The sequence below is a fragment of the Aplidium turbinatum genome, chromosome 5, assembly GCF_918807975.1.
Source record: "Aplidium turbinatum chromosome 5, kaAplTurb1.1, whole genome shotgun sequence".
Lineage (NCBI taxonomy): Eukaryota > Metazoa > Chordata > Ascidiacea > Aplousobranchia > Polyclinidae > Aplidium > Aplidium turbinatum.
The window spans coordinates 30,734,134-30,759,528 of NC_137476.1; the positions used below are offsets into that span (position 1 = coordinate 30,734,134).

The following is a 25,395-nucleotide window of genomic DNA, read 5'->3' on the forward strand; positions in this document are numbered from 1 at the left end:
CTGTTTTTTTTTACATTGATTCAACGGTTGATTTGCTGTCTGGGCGCTTCTCAATGTAAGCTTGCTAGTCTTTCAACTGTAGCGGTTGGAGATGGTAAATATCCAGACAGCAAAATCCGTCATTTTTGCATTGATTCAACGTTGAATCAATGCAAAAATGACGAATTTTGTTGTCCGGGTTTGTCTTAAAGGTCAATATTTATCATTTTAATGGTTTCAAGATTCTTTACGGTCGTATTATGGTGAATTGTGTTTTTTGATGTTTGGAAATTACACAACTACAATTTGTGTAGTTACCTTCTTTGGTGCTCGCAATGGTTGACGTCATAAACGTTTTGTTTGTTAGCATCTTTCCAATGAAAGAAACCAGCTTGCCAAGTTGTTCTTTTTTGTATGGATTTAACGTCTGACGAACGTCCCTTCTATTTTCTCAAGGCCAGTGTGTTTATCCACCACAACACAATGTCTCTGAGCTTTGTGTATGGAAGAAAACAAGTTTTAGTTACTTGACGCTTAATTCACGTTCCTAGACGTCGGTTTGATGCAAATGTCAACTGATCATGTCCTCAATGAGTCACATGACTGTCTGTGACGTCAAAACATACATTACAGCGATGTCTTGAGCAATTCTTGGAATTGAAAGATTGGTTCCAGGTTTGAAACAGCGCATTTTGTAGCACTGCGCAGTGAATAACATGCACTGCTCTCCAAGAAAGCTGATAAAGCTCACATCCGGCCAAAAGTTAACCATCTTTTGCAATGGTTTAACGTTTGCAGACGTTGAATCACTGCAAAAACAACAGATTTGGTTGCCTGAGTTGCGCAGCTTGCTTATTTTCGTTACTTTGTCAGCCACTGATACTTTCGATTCTAAATTTGTTTTTTTTCCATATAAATGACTCTTTACACCTTCAGACGTGGAATCAATGTAAAAAGCGACTGATTTGCTGTCTTGGTTGTTGTTTGCTGATGCTGAGCATGATCCAGTTAACAAAATCCACTCTTTTTACACTGATTCAACGTTTGCAGACGTTGTTTTCGACAAAAATGCAAACATCTGTCATTAGTCCAGTTATTGAACATAGCTGGGTTGTCTTTTAGGTGCCTCCGTCATGTTTTAATGGTGGCTTCTACAACCGCACCAAAGGCTACAGGAAGTTAGCTGGCGACAAGTGTTCTGGAGGCGAAGCGGAGTCCCATTTTGCTCCGGATGTTGTTCCATGTCCTGTGCTCGAGGAAAACGCGTTCATGTTTGTGTCCGACAGAAATGGTTCGTGTCTTGCGTTGCCAACTTATTGCATTGAACGTTAAAGCCGATTAAAGATTATGTGCAGTTTTGGACTTTCCACTGCGGCTTCCTCTAATTAAGTGGCGTTGCTTCTCTGCAGTCGAATATAGTGAGAATTGACAGCGATATGCACGTGTTTCGCCCATTAGGCTGGGCTCATCAATATCGCATCACTAATTCATGGCACAGAGCTGTCAGTCCTTGGTACACTGAAAAATGTTTGTTTTTTGAAAAGTCTTGATGGCTAGCATCGAGGATGTAACGGTAGGATTAGTGAAATGCAGTGCTTCCTGTTCTACAGTGAATACTCAGCCTTTGTAACTTCTTTTGCACACTCTGTTGCATTGACTGCTTCTATTACATTTATGGTTGATTTGCTGGCAGCTGCTGAGGCTTGTTGTCGATTTCGGTCTAACTTTGTTTTGTAGAATAGAACCAAGAGTCGCGTAAGCGAACACTGAGGCTGAGCTAGTGAGCTAGCTTACGAACACTTTAGTTAAAGAATGAATAACGTTTTGATCAAGACGTTCGCACAAAGCGAGACGTTTTTATATTTCTAGTTGACCTTGTTCTGAAGCCTTTGATTTGCTATTGTGTTAAAATCTACAATGTAAGTCAGCTATGTAGCTGAATTGATAACTTTGTTCCAATGACAGGCCTACATCAAGTCGATCTGGATACCAACGCCTCACCGATAGTGAACACAGACATCAAATCAACCGTCGACCTGGACTTCGATTACAAAAGCAACAATGTGTTCTGGCTTAACGGAAGTGCCATCATGCGGACAAATTTAAACACATCGCAATCCTCAAGTATGAAACTGTTTCGCGTTGAAGCTGAAATGAACGTTAGAACTTAATCTTTACAATCTTTACAAGTCTGAACAATCAATTAATTTTACCTCTGAAATACTTGACCCGTTGTGCTGTGTAATTCTCAGTTATCATTTTGTGTGAGCGAGGCAGTTTCTCAAATGTTTAGATTTGACCATATTTTTGCTGTGATACTATATGATTCTTTAGCATTTCTTTTAATAATGTATTTTTTCTTATAGGCTTGAAAAGGGCTATATGACTAGCCGAAAACGTTCGCTTTTTGTTTTTTGTTTTTATAATGTTAAATGTAGTGTTGTTGCTGAGTTATGTCTGTTTATGGTTTAAAAGAGTTCCCTCTCTACCCAAATTGTACCATAAAAAATCTTCTATGTTAAAACTTCGGAAGAACAAAGAAAAAACGCAAATCGTAGCTAAATTAAGTCATCGGTTTGGCATCGGTTGACTTGGCGCAGAGGGTTAGGGCTATAGTAGTCATTTCATTGATGTGGGTTTGATTCTCACCACTGCTATTGCTGTTGTATCTTCTGTAATTAACAAACAAAGTTCAAAGTAATAAATGTTAAAGTACCTACTCTACTGATCAGCGCGACTTTGATTGGTCAAATTTCAAAGTAGGGAATTTTTTTATGCTACATTTTGGAAAGTTGAAAGTTTTTGGTAAGACGACGTTTCGAGTGCCACCACTACTCGCCAGTCGCCACCTACCAAGGCCACCACCACTTGCCATGCATTCGGCAGACAGGCAATATTCCCTTTGAATTACAGCCTCATTTTAAATCTTTTTTTTCACCGCAGTGATTTTTAGTCACGAATCGACTGTCTGGCACCTCTCCTATGATTGGCTGGCGGGCAACTTGTATTGGAGTGACGACAGCCGTTTATACATCACCAGCCCTGAAGGTAGCACGAGGCAGCTTCCATCCAATGCTTGCAACAAGATCCTCGGCTTAACCTTGGTTCCCAATCGTGCCCTTGTGTACTACACATGTAAGTGGAGTTCGACTTCTTATATTTTTTTCAATTGAGGCTAATTGTAATTGATTCGTATTAAACAGCCGAGATGCAAAGTGTTGGAAACATGGAATTAACTTTAAAAAAAAGGAAAAAAAAAACCATATTTAAGAAAATGTGAAATCCGTTTTCAAACCAAAGTTTTTTCATTTGTGAAAAGTTTGAATTTAGCTTCAGGAAAAGACCTAATCTATACTTGATACATTCCAGTTCTAAGCATGGGTGTTGGCCTTGCACCTGACCCAGTAGAATCTTTGTTGCAGGTTTGGCAACAAATGTCACCGTATTCGAGATGGGCATGGAAGGCTCAAACAGCAAACCTGTTGCCTCACCCTACGTTCGTAAGTGTTTGGTCTTTTTCCAGCCGGAAAATCAGTCCTTTTTTACTTTGATTCAACGTCTGCATACGTTTAATCAAAGTAAAAAAGGACTGATTTTCTAGCTCTGCCGTCTCTTGCATTTGTGAATTGGTCTTCACTAATATTTCAAAAAGGTGCTGCTTGGCGATTGCCAATGCTCAGTATTAGCGCAAACTGTTGAAGCAAATGGTCCTTCGCTGCTCCTGGCTAATCTGATTGAATTGTTCAACATTGAGCGTACTTATGCTTTCCTCTATGTTTGTGCATTGTATGTTATTGTGAAGTAAGCTTATTGTGTACTACGTGGTCTACTATTTTAGAATGTGTTCGGCAAATAGAGTTATCTCTCTCTCACACTCTCTCTCTCTTTCTCTCTAATAAGGCTGTAGAGGTTTTAGAAAGTAATGTTTTGGAAACAACCATATTCAATGTTTTTTATGTATTTGTATAAAATTGATGCATACGTTTTGTAGTGCTAAACCAGATAAAAAGAATCTGAATCTGTGCAGACGTTGAATCAATGTAAAAAGGGCCTGTATCACTAGCTGGGATGGCATCAATATGTTGACCCACTTCGTTAAAGAAGAATTCTTAGACAGAAAATCACCCGTCATTTACATCGATTCAACGTCTGTAGACGGTTGATTTGTTGTCTGGGTAACTAACATAAAACGTTATGACGTTTTCTCGGGTTGATTGGCACAAAATTGAAGCAACCTTCCCGACACCAGATCAATCTTTTTACATTGATGCAACGTCTGCAAACGCTGACAATCGTGCTTTTCCTTGCAGCAAGACAACCTGCCAATCCCGAAGACAACTTTGCGAGGAAGTCAAGCTTGACCTATGACGTCACGACCGACCGTCTATATTGGATAGTTTTCGGTTATTTCGGAACCTCGTTTCGTTCTGGCAGCGGATACAGATACTTACACACTGGTATAACATCTTGAAGATATGCTTTGAAAGTTAATGTCTGTATTATTTCAAAGACGAATTATTTTAAAGGTTCTTTGCTGATTAACTTAATAGTAATGATTTTTAAAAATTTTCCTAGGAGTGTCTAAACAAAAAGTAACTCGCACGTTATGTCAAGAAGAACAAACCAAATCGTGTTTAACTTCCGAAATTTTTAATTTTAAGATAGTTGAATTGTTAACCCTTCTCAGCCGAAGAGGGTATGATTTGTGCTTACATGTGCAATCATTTCAGCATCCCGCTATTCCTCCGCTCACCACATCAGCGTCTTCAAAAACAAAGCTTACTGGGTGGAAACAGGCTACAGTAGCAACGGGCGCGTCAAGTCATCAGATAAATACGATTTTGCCCTTCCGCAAAACTTTGGACCTTACTCTGGGTGGTCCTACTATGTCACTGCGATGAAGGTGAAATCACGTTCAGACGAGTAACTCATTGAAACATATTCCGTTTGATTGCGAACGCTTAAGTTGTGTTTGAGCTTAAGTAGCTTCTTTTGAAACACACCTTTTCACTTTTTCTTTATCTGGTATACTGCAGAGATTGCTGACTCATTCTTTTGAGGTGGTCGAGTATTGTGAAAGCTTTGCCATGTCTGTTTTGCGCATTTCGATACGTGCAGTGGTTCAGTCGTTTGGATTTTGGAAGAGTTGTTTTTCTGCTTAAACTGAGGATTTGACTTGATCGAAATATTACTAAATCGGTATTAAAGCTAATTTTTAAATTCTTGAAAAATAATTCCAATCTGTACTTTCCCAGACAGCAAATCAGCCGTTTTTACATTGATTCAACGTCTGCAGACGTCGAAACAATGTAAAAAGCGACTGATTTGCTGTCTGATAACTTCCAGTCCAGTTAAACCTTTTTTTTTGGTTTTTGTAACGTGGATTCAATGTTTCTTTGCAGACTTTCACTCGTCATTCACAGACCAGTACCGTGGTCAACCCTTGCTCGCAGAAATGCTCTTCCATTTGTACTCCTGTACCGACACCCCAGTCGCATGTATTGGTAAGTAACTTACAATCATATTGTGAACATCAATTATTATCAGCATATCAACACTAGGTCTTATGCTGTGGACTATCTCAACTTTAAAGCAACAAGGCGCTTGTCTTAGCATGTAACGATTACTCTCAATGTGCTTTCTATGCTGAAGGCGTTAGTTAAAAATGACACCTTTGATTACTTTGTAATATTAATAACTGAGATAGAATTCGAACCTGCGTTTATGGAATGTGAAGGCAAGAGTTTCACCTTCTTAACCATGAACGAATGGGTCTATACTCGTCTGACTTAAGAAGAGGTACAAGTGGCCCCATACTCAGTTACTGAACATAAAAGGTTTTGTTTCACTCGGCTATCGGCACTAATGAGATTAGGGTTGCCAGTTCCTTTCTCTCGGTATTCCGTCCTGGGTAGAGGTAAGCGGTGTTGTTCAACAATTAGCTTAGGCGGGGGTCGAACCAGGACTGTATGATTAGAAAGCGAGCGCTTTATCCGCTGCGCCATCCCATTTCTCAAAATACTGTAGTTTAACTGAAGCGTTTTACCTCACTGAAGTATCGACCATGGTCTATGCAGGGTAAGAAATGCTTATGCGGTAACGCTAAGGACCTGATCATAACATTGGATTCAACCGGAAACGAACACTGCTCCTGCCCTCAAGGCGAGATCTATAATGTCACAACCAAGTACTGCCAGGTATCGTTTGTCTTATTTCGATTCCATGAACTAATACTGTAGTTGAAATGCTTTTAGTGATAGCTGCATTACGCATTCAGAGTTTCATCCACCAATATGAAATCATTATGTTATTGATGTTTAACTATATTGATGTTACACGACACCGTACTACCCAGACAGCAAAATCCGTCATTTTTACATTGATCTAATGTCTGCCGACGTTGCATCAATGTATAAATGACGGATTTTGATATCTGGGATACCTGCAATTTTTTTTTTTTTTTTTTACAAATTCTTTTTACAAAATCTAAAATTCAACGACATTTTTGCAATAAAAAAGTAGCTTCTTCGAGTCAGGAAAGTTTTGTTTTTCCGTCACCAGGCCACCAACCAAACTTGCCACACTCACGAGTTTCTGTGCGGGAACTCCAGGTGCATCCTCTCGCTGTGGAAATGCGATGGCGAGAACGACTGTGGAGACCATTCAGATGAATTCGATTGCCCGCGCAAGACTTGCACTAGTAAGCTGTCAATCAAAACATCACCGCATACTACACACTGAAGGGTTTTTAAAGTGCAATTGTTAATGCTAGCTTTCAGTGATCGCTGATCACTGGTTCGATTCCTACTGAAGCATCTTTTTTACAAATTTACTGCCATCCTTGTATAGTTGTATACGTTGCATTACATATACCAAGATTAACCCAGACAGAAAAACAGATTTTGCTGTCTTGGAACTGTAGTTGGTGTTGCCTTGATGACGGAAGGCACAGCAAAGTAAAACTGATAAGTAGTACAGAATCTCTAGCAACCCAGACGGCAAATCAACCGTTGTTTTACGTTGATTCAGCGTTTGCCGACGTTGAATCAATGTAAAAAAACTGTTGATTTGCTATCTGGGAGCACATGCAGAAGTGTTCATCTTCATTTCAGGGTCGCAGTTCTATTGCAACTCGACAGAACGTTGCATTCCGAACATGTGGAAATGCGACCATGAAGATGACTGCGGCGATGGTACCGATGAGCAGAATTGCAAGTTCCAGCCTTGCAGCGCCAAGCAATTTACTTGCGACAACGGGAGATGCAAAAACCAAGAGTAATACCTAGTCTGCAAATCAGTCATTTTTTACATTGATATCAACGTCGGCAGACTTTAAATCAATGTAAAAATGAACTGATTTCCTGGCCGAGAGATGCGGTTTTTGTGAGAAGTTTTCTTGACTTCTTCTGTGATCATTTTAAAACCGGTCTTGTGCTGCAGTCACATTCGCGCGATTGAACATCGCGAAACCGTTGCGCTTTACCAACTTCTTAAAACAGTTGTAAAAGATCTTCTTGTAGTCCAGAGAAGCTTATGCTAATTTTCAACTTAAAGATGTATCTTTTCGTATTCTAACGTTTTGAGAAGTGACGATACAAAACAAGTCAAATGGTAGAAAAGATTTAAACCGCTTAAAATCAGATAATAGAATTTGTTATAATATCTGCATCTGTTTGCTTCTTGTTTTTTTTTTTTAATTTAAATTGCGTAATGACATTAGTTCATAAAATAGCTTCATCTTCCAGCTGACAAACACGGCGATGGAACAATGTAAAACGTATCATTCGTCCGTTCAGTGTATTGGAAGTAAGTTCACCGTAAAGTGTTAGATACAAAAAGATCACAAGGCGATTCACTTCAGCTATGTTTCCCGTTGAATCATAATCGGCAAAAACTTTTGGATTTCGTTTTTTTTTTTTTACTCCTTCATCCTTCTCTGATTTTGATCCTCTTGCTCCCAGCTGGGTGTGTGACGGAGACAACGACTGTGGAGACTGGTCGGATGAGAAACATTGCAACAGTTCCGGCGGTGGAAACAAATGCGATCTGGAGTATCAATTTCCTTGTTCTCAGCCAATAGGGTGAGGCTTGACGAAAATCAATTTACTTTTTTTAGTAGACGTTTATGTCACACAGGTGATTTTGCTTTAGAAATGTCTTAGTTTTCACAAACCAAATATCACCGTAGCAAGCGCTTCTTTGCAATAGATTGAGTTTCGCTTTTAGCAGCCTGATTGTTGCTTACTGCACAATGTAAACTTTAACAACCTTTTAGCCTGATTCTGCGTGTTCGCTGTGGTAATAGCGAATTGCACTAGCTTTCGGAACACAGCTCCCATATAATCATGTGCTATGACAAACTATTCGTCATAGCACATGATTATAAAGAAACTGTGTTCCATAAGCTACTGCAATCCGCTATTACCACAGAGAACACGCAGAATCAGGCTAAAAGGTTATTAATATCTACATTGTGAAGTGTCTCTTTGTTCTTTGTAGTGAAAATAATCGCATTTTTTAAGATCCAAATGGTGCACTTGGTTGCGCCTCCATTCTGCCTGTCTGCTTTGTGCAGTGCAGAGAGCGACGCATATCTGCTATGGATACAGCGGCAGTATGTTTGCTTCAAAGTGGCACATAGATCATTATTGTCACTCAATGAGATCTTTACGTGCCGCTAAAATTTGTTTGCGTCGAATTCACACCTTTTATGATACAAATAACGTAAAATAAATTGAGACTAGAATAGTGTGCAAAGTTTTCCTCGTACAAAAAGCTGCACGTGGTATTGGTGTTAGGCAAATCAAATAGAGGATAGCCTTAGCCTCTAAAAGAGCACAGTTGCATGAAAGCATTGCACCCCAACGTAAATACAACCCCTGGCACTCCTCCGTAAGTGCAATCCCTGGTACCCCCGTAAGTGCAACCCCTGCTTTTTATTTGAAGTTTCAATATAACCTATTTCATCACAAAATCTCACCGACTGATTCATCTTCGATCAGTTCCTGGGTTGGCAACTGCATGCCACGTTCCTGGCTTTGCGACAACGACTTCGACTGCGCCGACCACTCTGACGAGGCCAATTGTACCACCAGCAACCACACATGCGAGCAATACAAGAAGCCCTGCTCCAACGGACAGTGCATCTACTCCTGGTGGTTCTGTGACGGCAATCCAGACTGCCGGGACGGTTCTGACGAGTTCAATTGCACAACAAGAAGTTAGTATCCGACTCTGTGTCACTTTTTATGTTTTTTCGATGCTTTTAGACATTGAAAAGGATTGCACCACGACTTGTTTCTTCATCAAAATCAATGGTAAATAAAAATTGACTCATCCGTTCTTAGGTAGCAAAAGCTATTTTTGTTTCATCTTTTCAACGTTTGGCGATGTTGAAAGGATGCAAAAATGGAAGCTGTTGTTACCTGATTGCTGCTGGACAGACTCCGTCGTTCAACTTATCTCATAAAAGTCAGAATTTGTGTGTTGCGTACATGCCGCTGGTCAGAGATCTTGAGTAAAAAATAAAAAAGTTGGCAATTTATTTATAGTTCAAAATTTCAAGTTTAAGATTTTTCAGAAGTTTTAACAGCGTGACTGCGTATAACAATATGTTTTAACCCAAAGCTGTAGGGGAGGATTTGTTTTAGTCCGCATTCTGGAATTTCCAGAAACCTTCCGATATGTGACTCTCTCCAGTTTTTACACAGCACTGTGCATTTCACACTTTCACCATGTAAACTTTTTCAGCAACATCTGCAACTCCTGTGACCACCCCTCTTCCTAGCAACCACACTTGCACAGGGACGGATCTGAAATGCCATTCGTCGGGGGCCTGCTACCCTTTGTCTTGGCACTGTGATAGTGTCAACGATTGTGGGGACAACTCCGACGAATACGGCTGCCCCGGCGATACAGGCTCCTCAACCCCCTCCATCCCATGCTTCAGCGCTTTATTCCAATTTAGGTATGGACAATGGACATATGTGACGTGTATGATTGTTTTACTGTGTCAAAACAACTATTACAGTTTTAAGATGTCTTTTTGTCGCTGTAAGCTAAATTTCTCTTGTTGAATGATTAACGTCACAGCAACACAATACAAAAAATTGTTTTTGGTTGAGTAAATACTTGTCGTCGGACTGAAAAAGCACCTTCTGAAGCTTAGTCTTGGCAGTTGCGCATGTTTACATGGGCTTTGAACGCTGCTAACCAAACCCTATCACTGAGATTGTGTCAGAATGGATCTGTTGTTTTGTAGATGAAGTGTAGTTGCCGACAAATAAATGTATCCAATAAATGCACTTAATGGGTAGCTTGTTTTGTTGAGAGCTGAATCCCCTCTTGCTTAAATGATCACAAACTGTTTTGTTCCTTACAGTTGCAAGAACGGTCGGTGCGTCTTCTCCTTCTACAAATGCGACGGTGACAATGACTGCGGGGACTGGTCGGATGAAGAGGGATGTCCTGGCTTCGTCAACCACACAAACACTCCCGGATGTGTGGAAGGACACGGGGAGGACTACCAAGGTATGAACGTGGGGCATCATCATCCATTGGGACACTAGGATCCATCACCCCCACCCCCTGACCAAAACAAATTGTCGTGGCAATGGCCATTAGGTCCGAGTGGTTACCCCTTCAACTCACTACGTAAAATAATATAATTTTTAATAAGAACCTTCTAAAGATCTTACGGGTGAAACAGCCTGTAAATTAATTTTTTGGCGAAGAGCAACTAGGGTATATTAATATTTATTTTGTTGTTTGTTTATTTATTTTTTTGTTTCGCTCTCATCTGCTGCTGATTCATATTTCTTGTCTTTGTTGCGTTTCCAGGACAGCGGAGTTACACCAAGTCCAACATCCAATGCCAACGTTGGGACGCCACCACGCCCCATGACCCCCACTATCGCCCACAAAACCCACATCACAACTATTGCCGAAACCCGGATTATGACCCCCGAGGTGTCTGGTGTTACACCGTGGACCCAGATAAGAGGTTTGACCAAACAAACCTTTAACGTCTTTATCTCTGTATCGTTAGTAACGATTTAATTTTTATGTGAATTTATTTTTGAGACGTTTTGTAACATTTCTGAAATAACTGAAATTTTATCACCGATTTTTGTTTTAACTTTTTCCTGACAACTTTTCCAGATGGGATTATTGTGGCGTACCCCATTGTTCAACCCACAGTTCAAGCCCCCCTCCTCCAACGGCCGCCCCTAAACCCTGCTCGGACGGTTACTTCTATTGTGGGGTCGGGTCATCCACTAAGTGTGTATTCGAGCGTTATGTGTGTGACAGCGAGGACGACTGCGGAAATGGTGCGGACGAACAGGATTGTGGAAATGATTGCAGAACGAGTAAGTTAAAAAAAAATATTTCACAATTCTTTGCATTGATTCAACCTCCGATAACGTAGGAAACTGGTCAGGCAAGCAATGGCTTTAAATTTCATGTTGCATTTTTGATTGCTTGTAATCGGAACCAATCCAAGGCCATTCTACGTCTTTTTCTGCTATACAGATGGTTATTAAGGTTTAATTTAACGTCAAATTTAATGCCACTCTAACCAGTTTCTCTCAAAAACTTTCTACAAAGAAAAAATCGAAGAATAATAAATGTTTCATCCTGGCTGCGTTTCCTCAGACAGCAAAATCCGTCGTTTTTTATCGATTCAACGTCTGCAGACGTTTATACAATTCGATTATTAATTGATTAATTTTTTTTTTCAGATGAATTCAAATGCAACAACAGCCGATGCATTGCGCAAACTCTCCGGTGCAATTACCGTGACGATTGCCTTGACAACAGTGACGAGACCAATTGTACGTCACACCACGTGCAGTGTGATTCGTCTACGTTCAGGTGAGGCTCTGGCATTGCAAACATCATTGAATGATGCATGTCCAGATCATAATTTTCATCTTTCTAGCCGTGGTTGCACTTTTCATCACCAGATAGTTGCAGTTCTCATCAGATAGTTGCAGTTATCATCAGATAGTTGCAGTTATCATCAGATAGTTGCAGTTATCATCAGATAGTTGCAGTTATCATCAGATGGTTGCAGTTATCATCAGATGGTTGCAGATATCATCAGATGGTTGCAGTTATCATCAGATGGTTGCAGTTATCATCAGATGGTTGCAGTTATCATCAGATGGTTGCGGTTATCATCAGATAGTTGCAGTTATCATCAGATAGTTGCAGTTATCATCAGATGGTTGCAGTTATCATCAGATCGTTGCAGTTATCATCAGATAGTTGCAGTTATCATCAGATAGTTGCAGTTATCATCAGATGGTTGCAGTTATCATCAGATAGTTGCAGTTATCATCAGATGGTTGCAGTTATCATCAGATGGTTGCAGTTATCATCAGATAGTTGCAGTTATCATCAGATAGTTGCAGTTATCATCAGATAGTTGCAGTTATCATCAGATAGTTGCAGTTATCATCAGATAGTTGCAGTTCTCATCAGATAGTTGCAGTTATCATCAGATAGTTGCAGTTATCATCAGATGGTTGCAGTTATCATCAGATGGTTGCAGTTATCATCAGATAGTTGCAGTTATCATCAGATGGTTGCAGTTATCATCAGATGGTTGCAGTTATCATCAGATGGTTGCGGTTATCATCAGATGGTTGCAGTTATCATCAGATGGTTGCAGTTATCATCAGATAGTTGCAGTTATCATCAGATAGTTGCAGTTATCATCAGATAGTTGCAGTTATCATCAGATAGTTGCAGTTATCATCAGATGGTTGCAGTTATCATCAGATCGTTGCAGTTATCATCAGATGGTTGCAGTTATCATCAGATGGTTGCAGTTATCATCAGATGGTTGCAGTTATCATCAGATCGTTGCAGTTATCATCAGATAGTTGCAGTTATCATCAGATGGTTGCAGTTATCATCAGATAGTTGCAGTTATCATCAGATAGTTGCAGTTATCATCAGATGGTTGCAGTTATCATCAGATCGTTGCAGTTATCATCAGATGGTTGCAGTTATCATCAGATGGTTGCAGTTATCATCAGATGGTTGCAGTTATCATCAGATCGTTGCAGTTATCATCAGATAGTTGCAGTTATCATCAGATGGTTGCAGTTATCATCAGATAGTTGCAGTTATCATCAGATGGTTGCAGTTATCATCAGATGGTTGCAGTTATCATCAGATAGTTGCAGTTATCATCAGATGGCTGCAGTTATCATCAGATGGTTGCGGTTATCATCAGATGGTTGCAGTTATCATCAGATGGTTGCGGTTATCATCAGATGGTTGCAGTTATCATCAGATGGTTGCAGTTATCATCAGATGGTTGCGGTTATCATCAGATGGTTGCAGTTATCATCAGATGGTTGCGGTTATCATCAGATGGTTGCGGTTATCATCAGATGGTTGCAGTTATCATCAGATAGTTGCGGTTATCATCAGATGGTTGCAGTTATCATCAGATCGTTGCAGTTATCATCAGATGGTTGCAGTTATCATCAGATCGTTGCAGTTATCATCAGATGGTTGCAGTTATCATCAGATGGTTGCAGTTATCATCAGATGGTTGCAGTTATCATCAGATCGTTGCAGTTATCATCAGATAGTTGCAGTTATCATCAGATGGTTGCAGTTATCATCAGATAGTTGCAGTTATCATCAGATGGTTGCAGTTATCATCAGATGGTTGCAGTTATCATCAGATAGTTGCAGTTATCATCAGATGGCTGCAGTTATCATCAGATGGTTGCGGTTATCATCAGATGGTTGCAGTTATCATCAGATGGTTGCGGTTATCATCAGATGGTTGCAGTTATCATCAGATGGTTGCAGTTATCATCAGATGGTTGCGGTTATCATCAGATGGTTGCAGTTATCATCAGATGGTTGCGGTTATCATCAGATGGTTGCGGTTATCATCAGATGGTTGCAGTTATCATCAGATGGTTGCGGTTATCATCAGATGGTAGCAGTTATCATCAGATGGTTGCAGTTATCATCAGATGGTTGCAGTTATCATCAGATGGTTGCGGTTATCATCAGATGGTTGCAGTTATCATCAGATGGTTGCAGTTATCATCAGATGGTTGCGGTTATCATCAGATGGTTGCAGTTATCATCAGATGGTTGCGGTTATCATCAGATAGTTGCAGTTATCATCAGATGGTTGCAGTTATCATCAGATGGTTGCAGTTATCATCAGATGGTTGCGGTTATCATCAGATGGTTGCAGTTATCATCAGATAGTTGCAGTTATCATCAGATGGTTGCGGTTATCATCAGATGGTTGCAGTTATCATCAGATGGTTGCGGTTATCATCAGATCGTTGCAGTTATCATCAGATGGTTTCAGTTATCATCAGATGGTTGCAGTTATCATCAGATCGTTGCAGTTATCATCAGATGGTTTCAGTTATCATCAGATGGTTTCAGTTATCATCAGATGGTTTCAGTTATCATCAGATGGTTGCAGTTATCATCAGATCGTTGCAAATATCATCAGATGGTTGCAGTTCCCACCAGATGGTTGCAGTTCCCATCAGATGGTTGCAGTTTTCATCAGATAAACAAATGAAAATTAATATAATTTGTGCTAATGCTTTATCAACGTTTCTCCGACAATGGTGCCTTAAGCAAAAACAACAGTTCGTTCAGGTCATTTTTTTTTTATCTTGGAATATCATCTCAACGTGATAAAAATGCTTAAATAACGCAATGAATTTCTAAACACCGTTGGATCGACTTCAGATGCCAATCCTCCACGATGTGCATCCCTTCCTGGAGGAGATGCAACAACCAGAACGATTGTGATGACGGGTCAGACGAACAGGGATGCTTCTCCACCACAGGAGTGCCTCTGGTTGGTTTTGTTTCCTTTCCAAAACAACAAATCAATCGTTTTTTTTACATTGATTCAACGTCTGCAGACGTTGAATCAATGTAACAAAGTGACTGATTTGCTGTTTGGCCTGTGTCATGTTAATGTTAGGTTAAAAGAGATTCGGAGGATTCGATTCGTCAATCTTCGAAGACCTACTTCGAAAACATTAATAATCTCTAAGAACTTCAAGATCCTCCGGAACCACCAACATCACTCAGCAATTTGATCAATTCTAAACCACTTCATTTTTTTATTACTTAAAATAACCACAACAACAGCTTACCAGTGAGATGACATTCGATTTGTGTCGCTTTCAGTTGTTCCAATGTACCAATGGGGTATCCCTTCCAGCGGATGTGCGTTGTGATTACAAAGTCGATTGTACGGACGACCAGAAAGATGAGCTGAATTGTGACGTAAGACTTCCTTATTTTCTGTCCTCTCGTTTTTGCTAAATTGTGATTCTGTCCTCTCGTTTTTGCTAAATTGTGACGTAAGACTTCCTTATTTTCTGTCCTCTCGTTTTTGCTAAATTGTGACGTAAGACTTCCTTATTTTCTGTCCTCTCGTTTTTGCTAAATTGTGACGTAAGACTTCTTTATTTTCTGTCCTCTCGTTTTTGCTAGTTGGTGTTTTTTAAAAGAATTTGCATCAGGAAAAGAAGCACGACCTAGCTCGGAATGCGGTGCTGAACGACAAACTGCTGACCAAGTGACCATGTCAACTGGCATTAAAATGAAGCTTTCTTGGTTTAGTTTGCCACCGCCCACCGCCACTTTGGAAGTTTGCAAAATCCATTTTGAAAGAACAAAAAGAAGCCTATACCCTCTCATGCAGTTTTCTTTACTGAAATTTATTGTAACTTTTTTTTTCCAGTACCTGAACTACGTTGTGCGGCACGCGTGTCCCACAATCGTTTCAGCTGCATACGCGTGCGAACAGTTTGAGATTCCCTTCTTCCGGAATCCTGTCCCTCCTTCCCTAGGATCATACTCCTATGTCATCCACTACATGGCTTCAGACGGCAGCTCACAATTCGATATTACAAAAGCTAGCACCCGGATAAAAAAGACTCGGAAGTTCTCTGTGCAAAGTAAGACTATCTTCGCCTTTGATTTTGAATCTAAAATAAACATGTCAATCCCAAATAGAAAAATCCGTCATTTTGACATTGGTTCAAACTACTTCAAAGCCCCCAGAGAGGCTTTGTCCGATCACAAACAATTATCCAACCTTTCAACAAGTGGTTGTATTGCCCTATTCGCTAAAACAGTATGACTGGATCTACTTTTCAAGTTCCGACCCATTTTTAAAACTCTATTTTTTAGATTTGCTCTTCAACCAGCTCTATCAATTTGCTGTGGCCCTCAAATTTCCTACCTATACTCTCCCCCTAAGTGCGGTCCGGTCCTTCAAGACCATCGAGGGCCCCCCAGGCGCCCCCACGATCGTGGAAGTCAAGGCGATGTTAGGAGGGGGCATATACGTCTCGTGGATATCAGCAATCCACGTGAATTCGTACGTGACAGGTCAGCAGTGAATTTAATTTCGGACAAGTTTTTTTTAATGTTTTTGTTTATTCGTTGCCATATTGCGGACGAAACAAGTACAACTCCCTAGACAGCAAATTCTTCATTTTTGCGTTGATTGAACTTTTGCAAGGGGTCTGCTCGCCTACAGACGTTGAATTACTGTAAAAAATGCTGGGTTTTGCTATCTGGATAACTATATATCTGCGTCACACAGGTTTCAAGGTGGTGGCCAATTCCACCCAACACCGGGTCGTCACAAAAGACCAGGGTCGTTACCAACGGTCAACTGTGATCTGGGTTGGCTCAACGGGCACCTGGCGAATCTACGTTTTTGCTATATCGTCCAAGGGGAGCGGTGCACATTCTGCAATAAAGTCAATCACTCTGGGTGAGTTTAAGCCACATCTTTGTAGTAGTTCTTGCTATCCGTGTCAATCCATTCAGTTTTGTCTATGTTAAGTGTAGTTGTGTTAATCAGGTGGACTTGATATTTACACAAACTATGCAGTTATTGACCACGTATTAGAGAATGCACTCTCCGATAGCTTAATCCATATTCACCTGGTTTTACAAACGAAGAAACAACAAAATCAGACAAAGATGGTTCAATTCTCCGCCTGTGCAGTTTTGCAACGTATTTCGAAGACAGGTCTCATTCTGTGGAACACAGCAGGTGGAAAGGCATGTAATGCATTGCAACAACAAGACGTGCAGACGGTCAATTCCCACAATTACCAGGACTGGCTTCAGATGAGGCTTTCTCAGTTTGAGGATGGTGATTTTACGATGAAAAGTGGTCTTCGGTTTCATGAAGTTTTCTCGCCCTCGAAGAGTTTGTTTTCTGATTTGTCGTTTAACAAACTCATATGACCTTTAATAACCTTTGACGTCATGGCATGTTTGATTGTTGTGACCCCTTTAACAACCTTTGACGCCATTGCATGTTAATTGTTGTGTTTAGTTCCACACACATCGACCCCTCCCGGCAACTTAACCGCGAGTAACCAGACAAGAACCTCTGTTGGTTTAACCTGGACCTCTCCTAAGGCCGTCAGTTATAGGCAAGTTGATTTTAAGGCTTTCGGTTTGGTTGAATTTTCCCAGTGACACCAAAAGGTTAAATGTTACTTTGTTTTACATTGATTGTATCTGTAGACGTTGAACAAATGTAAAAAAAAATTACGTTTCTACCCTATGCTTCACAAAAGGATTTCCTATTTTTAAACGCAAACTCATCATAATTTGACGTCTTTTTGGCGTTGTTTCAGTCTTGAAATCAGAAGCACTCCCAACGAGTTCTACAAGCATGAGCACTTTGTCAATGGGGACACCAGAACGTTTGTGTTCGACCAATTAGCTCCTGGTCAAGCCTTTGAGGCCAGGGTTAAGGCTGGCTATACAGGTAAGTTTGAAGGGGAGCATGGAAGTTCTATTTTGATGTTTTAATCTATTTTTTTTCTGTGCCAAGAAGAAAAACAATGAATGCATGATTGTATATTGCATGCAAAACAGCGACATTTTTCGTTACTGAGAAAGTTGAGCTTTCGAATTGCAGTTGAAGGCTTGGGTTTCAGAATTACTGAAGTCACAAACAATTTTTTTGAGATTATATAGTTCAATTATGCATTTGTACATTTAAATGTACAGTATCATGGGGAAAAAAAAGCTTTTGCACAGTTATGGTTAACTACGCGTCAAAAGGTATTGTACTGTACAGTTGATGTGAAAAAATCAAATTGCATAATAAAGAAAGCACTTCTACACAGACCATTACTTCTGTTAAACTACATAATTTAACATTCACCCAGATTTTTGCCAGCGCGGTATTCATGTTTATTGGATGCAAGTTGATGTTACTTTTATGTTTTAATTTCAAGCCAACGGCACCAGTGGCTTCTCTGACTGGGCTCTCTTTTCCACAAATTCACCTCAAGCGCCTGTTCCGAAAATTAAGGAAAACCTGTCCAAAGGGGTTTCTACCGGTTCAATCCGGTTGGTATGGTCAGCTGTTACAGACCCGCTCACAGAAAATGGCGTCTCTTATCAGGTTTAATTTTCATTGTTTGTCGTCGTTGTTGTTGTTACATAAGTTTTTGATGATCCGACATCACAATAGCGAAGTTTTTCAAACAATAATTTCTTCTTATTTCGAAAAGCTCAAAGACTCTGAAGTTAATTTTCTGTCGTGTACTCAACATTTTTTGATTTAAGATTTAGACTAAGTTGACGGGAAGACATGGGACCTCATCTTCATGCCACATTCAAGCATGTGCTGAGTGTCCTGCTAAGATACAGTCGCATGCTTTTGACGGGCGTTTCACCAAGGTCCTTTCCTTACCAGTCCTCCAGTCCCAAGCTAATGCCTTCCCAGAGAGCAAATAAGTGTTTTTTTACATTGATTCAACGTTTGCAGACGTTTTGTTCAAATGTGGTTCTTCCAGGTGCAATATGGCGAAAACGAAATCAACCTCGAAACGCCGAAACTGGTTCGAAACGTGACGTCAACAACGATCGACGGCCTCGTCCATAACGAAGTTACTCTCTTCAGGGTGAGCGCTGGTGCAGGGAGGGTAACTGTCCGCCCCTGTTTTTTAAGTTTTCATGTTTTTTGGCATAAAACAACCCAGACAGTAAATTAATTATACAGTTATCAACTTATTCTAACGATTTTGGCTGCTAACAGATTGGCCTTCAGTCAAATTTAAGCTGCCCGTTGTCATGGCCCGTGTATAAAGGTCGTCATGGTTTAGAATAACTTGTCGTTTGATTGGATGACTATAAGTTTTAAGTTGTTCTTTGGAAGACCCTTGACTGAAAACAATGAGGAAGTCAATTTGTTTTCACGCGAAGCGTTGGTTTACAGGTCGCGGTTCGGCAGCCGTACTTTGGTCGCTGGAGCGCGTTTGTCCCCATCAAACCGGTAACAGATTACGCCGTGCCCCCCCGAAACTTGAAAGTGATAACCTCAAGCCCCTGGAAGACTGCTGTCTTGACGTGGGATTCCCCTTTTGCTGAGTACGGGGTTTACGGGGTGAGACTGCTTTTGTATTATTTTAAAAGCTCATTTATCGCTTTATAAAACACAACATCGCCACTTGACTCGATGGATTTGACACGATTTCTTGTGCAATGCAATTTACCAATATAGAGAACACTAAGAAGAGCTGGCACGGAGGCACTTCCTCAAAATGGGCGATCACGTCATTGCCAGCTATTACCATTAAACGAAAGAGATGCTTCCTTCAATGCAAACTAGCTTTTCAATACGTTTTGTATCTGTAAGTAAACCGGCCGCTTTATTCCCAGACCTACCAGATAAATTTGACCGACGTAATGACCAATTCAACCCAAAGCTTCCTGTCCCACGGAACCAGACAAACATTACCCGTGAATCCATTCCATGTGTATATCATCACCATCAGAGAAGTTACCAACGGTGAGTCATGTCCAACCGGTGTTGCCAGATACTCGAAATCGACAACTTACCAACAGATCTTACCATGGTTATTGTGTTTCACAATCATCAACAGCAACAACTGTATTGTATATAACCTAGGGTGTCCCACTTTTAGGCGACTTTTCAGGAAAATTAGGTTCGGGTCAAATTCTGAATGGATTTTCGTCACTGATTTCAAAAATGACGTTATTTTTTCATTATGACGTCATCTTGATGTGCCAGCTAGCGGATTTTTTCTATTTTGGCCTTATCACGAATATGGTAAGAGCTAGAGAGTTGGAACTTGCGCCAAAATGACCGGAAGGGACGATTTCCTATTTGTTGTCAATACAATATGAAACGCTAACTGCAACAGAAAAGGAGTTATTTTGAAAAAACATGTTTTTGCTCAATTTTGGACAAAAAATAAGAAACACGGCAATTTTGCTTTAGTTTTGCTACAGTGATGCTTTTATTTCGATTGTTAAGTTGCTCCACCTTGTTTAGCAATTAAGTACAGTGGTAGTAGTAGTGGTACACACTCTTGAATGTCTCTTCCATGTAAATGAGATTTATTTTACACACGCAAAAAGCTTTTTGGAAGGCAAAGTGAAAGGCCCTAATGCATACGAAGATGGTGGTTTGATGAACATAATTAAGAAAATACCAAAACTTAAGCCCCAACATCTGAAAATCCGACAATATTGTAAAGTTTGATCACAGCTATAGCCGCTAATCATTCAAAAGCCAAGATCTTATGGTTTTCTGAGTACAAGAAAGAAGCTAAGATTCATCTTTTCGGAGCGACCATATGTGTCTTCTTGCTATGGCAGTTCATTTAGTGATGGATGTTCCAGGAAATTTGAAACTCCTACTTTTTTATCGTCAAGAAAGCGTGTCCCATGCGCGTTGAATAACAGCGAGTGGTTACTTAAGATTGCTGATATTTGGGTATTGTGTTGGGCCTCAGGATATCCCTAAACTTCAACGTATGGTTTCTGTTATTGTTTGTGTTTATTTGCCAGCATTTTTAGTCATCCATCTTAAACCTTCCGCTTCTGAAGGTTCCTCAATTGGTACTGCTTACAAGAGATTTATTACTTGCATATAAATCTGTGGATGAACCAGTATTCAACGCTGTTCTGAAACATTTCGTTAAGCATGCACCCCAATGGTTGAGCACTAAAAACGTTGCTTTAAGTTCTCCACGCTGAAGCTCCGCCTTTTGCTGCTGATGCGGCAAGACAGAAAAGTTTTCCAAGGAACGTTGATATCGAGCAGACGCTTTTGAAGCGTGATTTTTTCTCCGAAGAAAGTAAGATGGCTTCACGCATTGCATGTTTTTCATCTCCATCAGTGTTTTTGCGTATGATCAACGACAACAATCGAGAAACAGAGCGCTTTATTGGCAGACTGAAACGCGTTGTGAACGGCTTGATTCGAGATGACCAAGATGATTTGGCCAAAACAGACTTGCGCATTTGTGCTGCTTTGCACAGTATGGTGTGATAAATAATCCCATTGAACTGTGTTGTGTTGTTGAATGGTGGTTTTGTTTGATAGATCTTTGAACGAAATGATCAAGGGTTTAAAGTTAGCTGGTATTAGTAACTGTAATATGCATGTAAAAATTAATGCTGAGTTATATAATCAATTGTAAATACAATATGCTAGACTACTACCACTGTACTTAATCATTAAACAATGTGGCGCAACACAGCAACTTAACAAGCGAAATAAAAGCGTCACTGTAGCAAAATTGCCGTGTTTCTCATATTTTTGTCCAAAAATGAGCAAAAACATGTTTTTTCAAAATAACTCCTTTTCTGTTGCAGTTAGCGTTTCATATTGTATTGACAACAAATAGGAAATCGTCCCTTCCAGTCATTTTGGTGCAAGTTCCAAGTCTCTAGCTCTTACCATATTCGTGATAAGGCCAAAATAGAAAAAATCCGCTAGCTGGCACATCAAGATGACGTCATAATGAAAAAATAACGTCATTTTTGAAATCAGTGACGAAAATCCATTCAGAATTTGACCCGAACCTAATTTTACTGAAAAGTCGCCTAAAAGTGGGACACCCTAATATAACCACTAATTTCATTTATCTTAAATTTGTGTCATTTTTGTTTGTTTGATGAATTAATTATTACACCCAGAAACTGATTGCATTACAAACAAGCAATATGACTCTAATTGCACTCAGGTATTCAAGGGGACCCGCTTCTTGACATCTTTTACAACGGCAAGGAAATCCCTGTTCCTTCGAATTTCAAAGTCGTTCGTATCCTAGGCGAGCATGATTATGAGGTAATCATTTTGTTTTTTCTTACTATGTAGAAAAATTGAACTAGCGAAAAAATACTGTTTATTTTCTACGTGTTTTTAAAGACAAATTTCTGGATTTGCACTGCCGTTGGTTCTCAAGCTCGTCCAAAGCTTCAAGTCGTCGTCTTTTGCTCAAGAGTTAACCCAGTCAGCGAAACTTTCTGTCGATACAGCACTTCTGTCTTGAAACAAATTGTAGATATAGGTCGTATTTGAATTCACAGAACGTTATTTTCTTTGTTTTTGCTCTCTAGCTTCCAAGTAAATCCACTCCGAACAAGAACTGATTCTTCCATAGTGTCCAAACCGTTGCATAAATATTTAAACTTACTTTTATAAATTGGTTCTTGCAGACTAAAATTACAAAATCTGAGTGTTATTAGTAAGCAAGTTCGCCATCAAACCAGAAAAAGTTTCTCAAATCCATCACAAAAATATCTTCCGTCGCAGTTGAGTTTCTCCGTAGACGACCAGTTCAATCCTTACTACAAGACTGTGCTTCGTGGAATTGAGATAACCCAATGCGAAGGGAGAGATGTGCCCTTCCCTACCGACCCCCGCTGTCACCCCTACCACGAGGTCAAAAGCACGGAGCGAAGGGCCCTGATTGAAAATCTGCCTCCGGGAAAATGGTAAGCAAGATAAACTTTCGTTTGGTTTTCTACAAAAGAGAATTTTCCACTACAGTTCATGCTTTGAAATAAGAATGTAATTCTTTTGTTGGTCTTAATTCCAAAATGTGGGTAAAAAAGAATGGAAAAACTAATCCTTCTTTATAGCTTTCACTAATTTGTTTGTCCAATTTTTAGTATAAAAACTTTTTTGCGTTTAAACCACCAAATTTAGCATCGCATTTTCATCAGGTATACAATCTTTCTCACCCTGCGATGTGCCAGAAAGCGTGAATGCACCACTAAGCCTGCTTCCGTCAGTTTCCAGACGAGCGACACGACCATGATGTCCCACTCGACAGGGGGAGTGGTGCTGTCGAAAACGAACATCATAGCGATTGCTGTCTCTATCCTTGTTGTTGTCGTCTGTCTTGTCGCCGGTATCGCGTTCATGGTAAGTGTTGACGTTTCTCAGACGGCAAATTTCAGCGTCTGCAGTCGTTGAATCAATGTAAAAACGACCGATTTGCTGTCTGGGCTGTTACTTTTGTCAAGTTGTGTTGGTCAAACGCAATTTGTCAACTTTACCTGATCAAAATTACAAATTCCACTTTTGGTAACTTTAAGTTACCAAAAATTTTGGCAACTGTAATCAATTTATTTCACGTTGAATAGATGATAAATAGATGTGAGCGTTTTATTTTAACGTCAAACTTAGGCGGAGTTAAACCAGAGTCCTAATGGTTAAAAACCAAGGTACGTTTCCACTTGAACATTCCATACAGGAACAGTCGCCAACAAAAACGTCCCTTTACGTTTATTTTACTAACGACCACTGATTGGACCGCAAACATCACCACGTGGTTTACAACGACCAATCATTGGGTTGGAGCCTTTATCACGTGGTTTACAACGACGAATCATTGCGTGGTGTTTAAGGTCCGACGAAACCGTAAACTGAGCCAATCCTACCAATCGTTTGTATCTTCTCACTACGACCCACAAAGAGGGGAGGCCTTCTTTGTTAACGACGCGGATGAATACGACAACGGATTGGACGACGACGCGGAAACGCCAATGATTTCCGGTTTTGCAGACGACGAACCTCTCATTGTGCCGTAGGTTCGTCACGTGACACCAGAACTCGATACTGTTCAGATGTTGGGGCATCAAATGCCCCATTTTGTCTCATAACATGCAGCTGTCATTTCTTTTGCTTCTCTTGTGTTTTCCAGCGGCATCGTAATGTTTTTCTCCATTTATCCGCGTGATGGCAGCGCACGGTGGGACAACGCTAAAAGACTTTTTTGAATCATCGCACAGTAAGCTTGAAATTTTAAAAGAACCTTCCCCTTAGATCGGACGATCGCGGTGTTTGTGGTGTATTTGAAAATAAACTTGTTTCTCAGTTTCAACTCAAAGCTTTAGAACGTCATTTTATAGTTAACGTTTAACCGCATTACACAATATGGTATACTCTTCTAAGCACAGCCAACTTTTTTGTGTTGAAAAAGGAGCCTTGCCGAGTCATTTGGCACTGAACGGTATTATCTCAATCGCTCACTCTATCGGGTGTTGTTTTTGTTTCTGGTAACCTACTGTCTATGCATCTTGTTTAGCTATATCTCAGGACAGCAAATCAATCTTTATTTTACATTGATTCAACGTTTGCAGACATTGAATCAATATAAAAAAAGGATTGATTTGCTGTCTGGAGTCACATCTTGGTTCATTTACCACTGACGGAATTCAGCGAAGTCTTTTTCTCTGATAGCATCGATACCGTTTTTTCACTTGCACGATTTGTTTCCATGATTATACGGTATTTGAAGGTTTTAAGGTAACGACTTGCGAAGTATGTTTTGTACGAAACCATAGAAAGCGAATACCCAGACAGCAATATAGTCGTTTTTTACATTGATTCAACGTCTGCAGACGTTAAATAAAACGACTATATTGCTGTCTGGGTAGGTAGATTCTTTTTGTGATGAAATTTTAGTGTTACAAGAAAAGGTTTAATTCTATTCATGTTCTTGTATATTTTGTGTTTTGTTTCTGTATGACAGTCCAGACAGCTTGTAAAGATGAGGTAAGAAAGCTCCTGTTGTGTACGATACTTGCCTGTAAATTGTTATGTCGTTCAATTTGCCTAAAACCGGTTTCAGCCGGATTTAGCTGAAAGTCTCAAAATGCGCTTAGCTTTGTGTGTGCCTCGTTTTAACCGAAGCTTTCTCTGCCATCTCGTATGAATATTTTCCCCCGTTGTTGAAGGAAGGGATCTTGAAAAAATTGCTTGTGTCGTACATCTGTTGCTACGAAAGGCGCATCGTGCCATCTGTGTCTTGTCTAACATCAGACATGCATTTCAAGTGAAGCAACTGTGCAAACTCAGCTTTTTCTTACAATCTAGTTTTTTAAAATCAAAGACAATAATGAAATAGTTGCTCATGCTGTGTACTTATGACGTATTTTATCCATCTTCTTTTTGTTCAGTAGTTATTGAATTGCTCAGTTTGGAGTTTGTAGAATTCGTATCAGTAAATAACCTACATTCACACGTGTCACTGTCTCGTATTCTGGATACAATATTAGATCAAAGAGGAAATCACTGGTGTGTGTAAAGAT

General features: G+C 40.0%; 1 protein-coding gene across 2 annotated transcripts in view; it reads left to right on the forward strand.

The window, feature by feature from the left end:
• Positions 1-25,330, forward strand: part of LOC145771366 (uncharacterized) — a 46,364-nt gene extending 21,034 nt beyond the window's left edge. Inside the window, exons 14-45 of one of the 2 annotated variants that reach the window (XM_082583119.1) lie at positions 1,102-1,270; positions 1,945-2,103; positions 2,923-3,114; positions 3,402-3,479; positions 4,290-4,436; positions 4,710-4,882; positions 5,382-5,483; positions 6,057-6,176; positions 6,541-6,679; positions 7,092-7,254; positions 7,941-8,060; positions 8,982-9,199; positions 9,730-9,946; positions 10,361-10,509; positions 10,819-10,981; positions 11,140-11,348; positions 11,721-11,853; positions 14,731-14,842; positions 15,181-15,279; positions 15,740-15,956; positions 16,192-16,392; positions 16,610-16,783; positions 17,357-17,456; positions 17,664-17,797; positions 18,273-18,442; positions 18,837-18,944; positions 19,259-19,426; positions 19,702-19,831; positions 22,038-22,141; positions 22,610-22,791; positions 23,023-23,224; positions 23,710-25,330. In XM_082583119.1, coding sequence (XP_082439245.1) covers positions 1,102-1,270; positions 1,945-2,103; positions 2,923-3,114; positions 3,402-3,479; positions 4,290-4,436; positions 4,710-4,882; positions 5,382-5,483; positions 6,057-6,176; positions 6,541-6,679; positions 7,092-7,254; positions 7,941-8,060; positions 8,982-9,199; positions 9,730-9,946; positions 10,361-10,509; positions 10,819-10,981; positions 11,140-11,348; positions 11,721-11,853; positions 14,731-14,842; positions 15,181-15,279; positions 15,740-15,956; positions 16,192-16,392; positions 16,610-16,783; positions 17,357-17,456; positions 17,664-17,797; positions 18,273-18,442; positions 18,837-18,944; positions 19,259-19,426; positions 19,702-19,831; positions 22,038-22,141; positions 22,610-22,791; positions 23,023-23,224; positions 23,710-23,892 — 4,935 coding nt within the window. In that variant the 3' untranslated portion in view covers positions 23,893-25,330. The remainder of the gene's footprint in view (positions 1-1,101; positions 1,271-1,944; positions 2,104-2,922; positions 3,115-3,401; positions 3,480-4,289; positions 4,437-4,709; positions 4,883-5,381; positions 5,484-6,056; positions 6,177-6,540; positions 6,680-7,091; positions 7,255-7,940; positions 8,061-8,981; positions 9,200-9,729; positions 9,947-10,360; positions 10,510-10,818; positions 10,982-11,139; positions 11,349-11,720; positions 11,854-14,730; positions 14,843-15,180; positions 15,280-15,739; positions 15,957-16,191; positions 16,393-16,609; positions 16,784-17,356; positions 17,457-17,663; positions 17,798-18,272; positions 18,443-18,836; positions 18,945-19,258; positions 19,427-19,701; positions 19,832-22,037; positions 22,142-22,609; positions 22,792-23,022; positions 23,225-23,709) is intronic. The other variant, XM_082583121.1, reaches the window with a different exon arrangement.
• Positions 25,331-25,395: the final 65 nt, after the last annotated feature.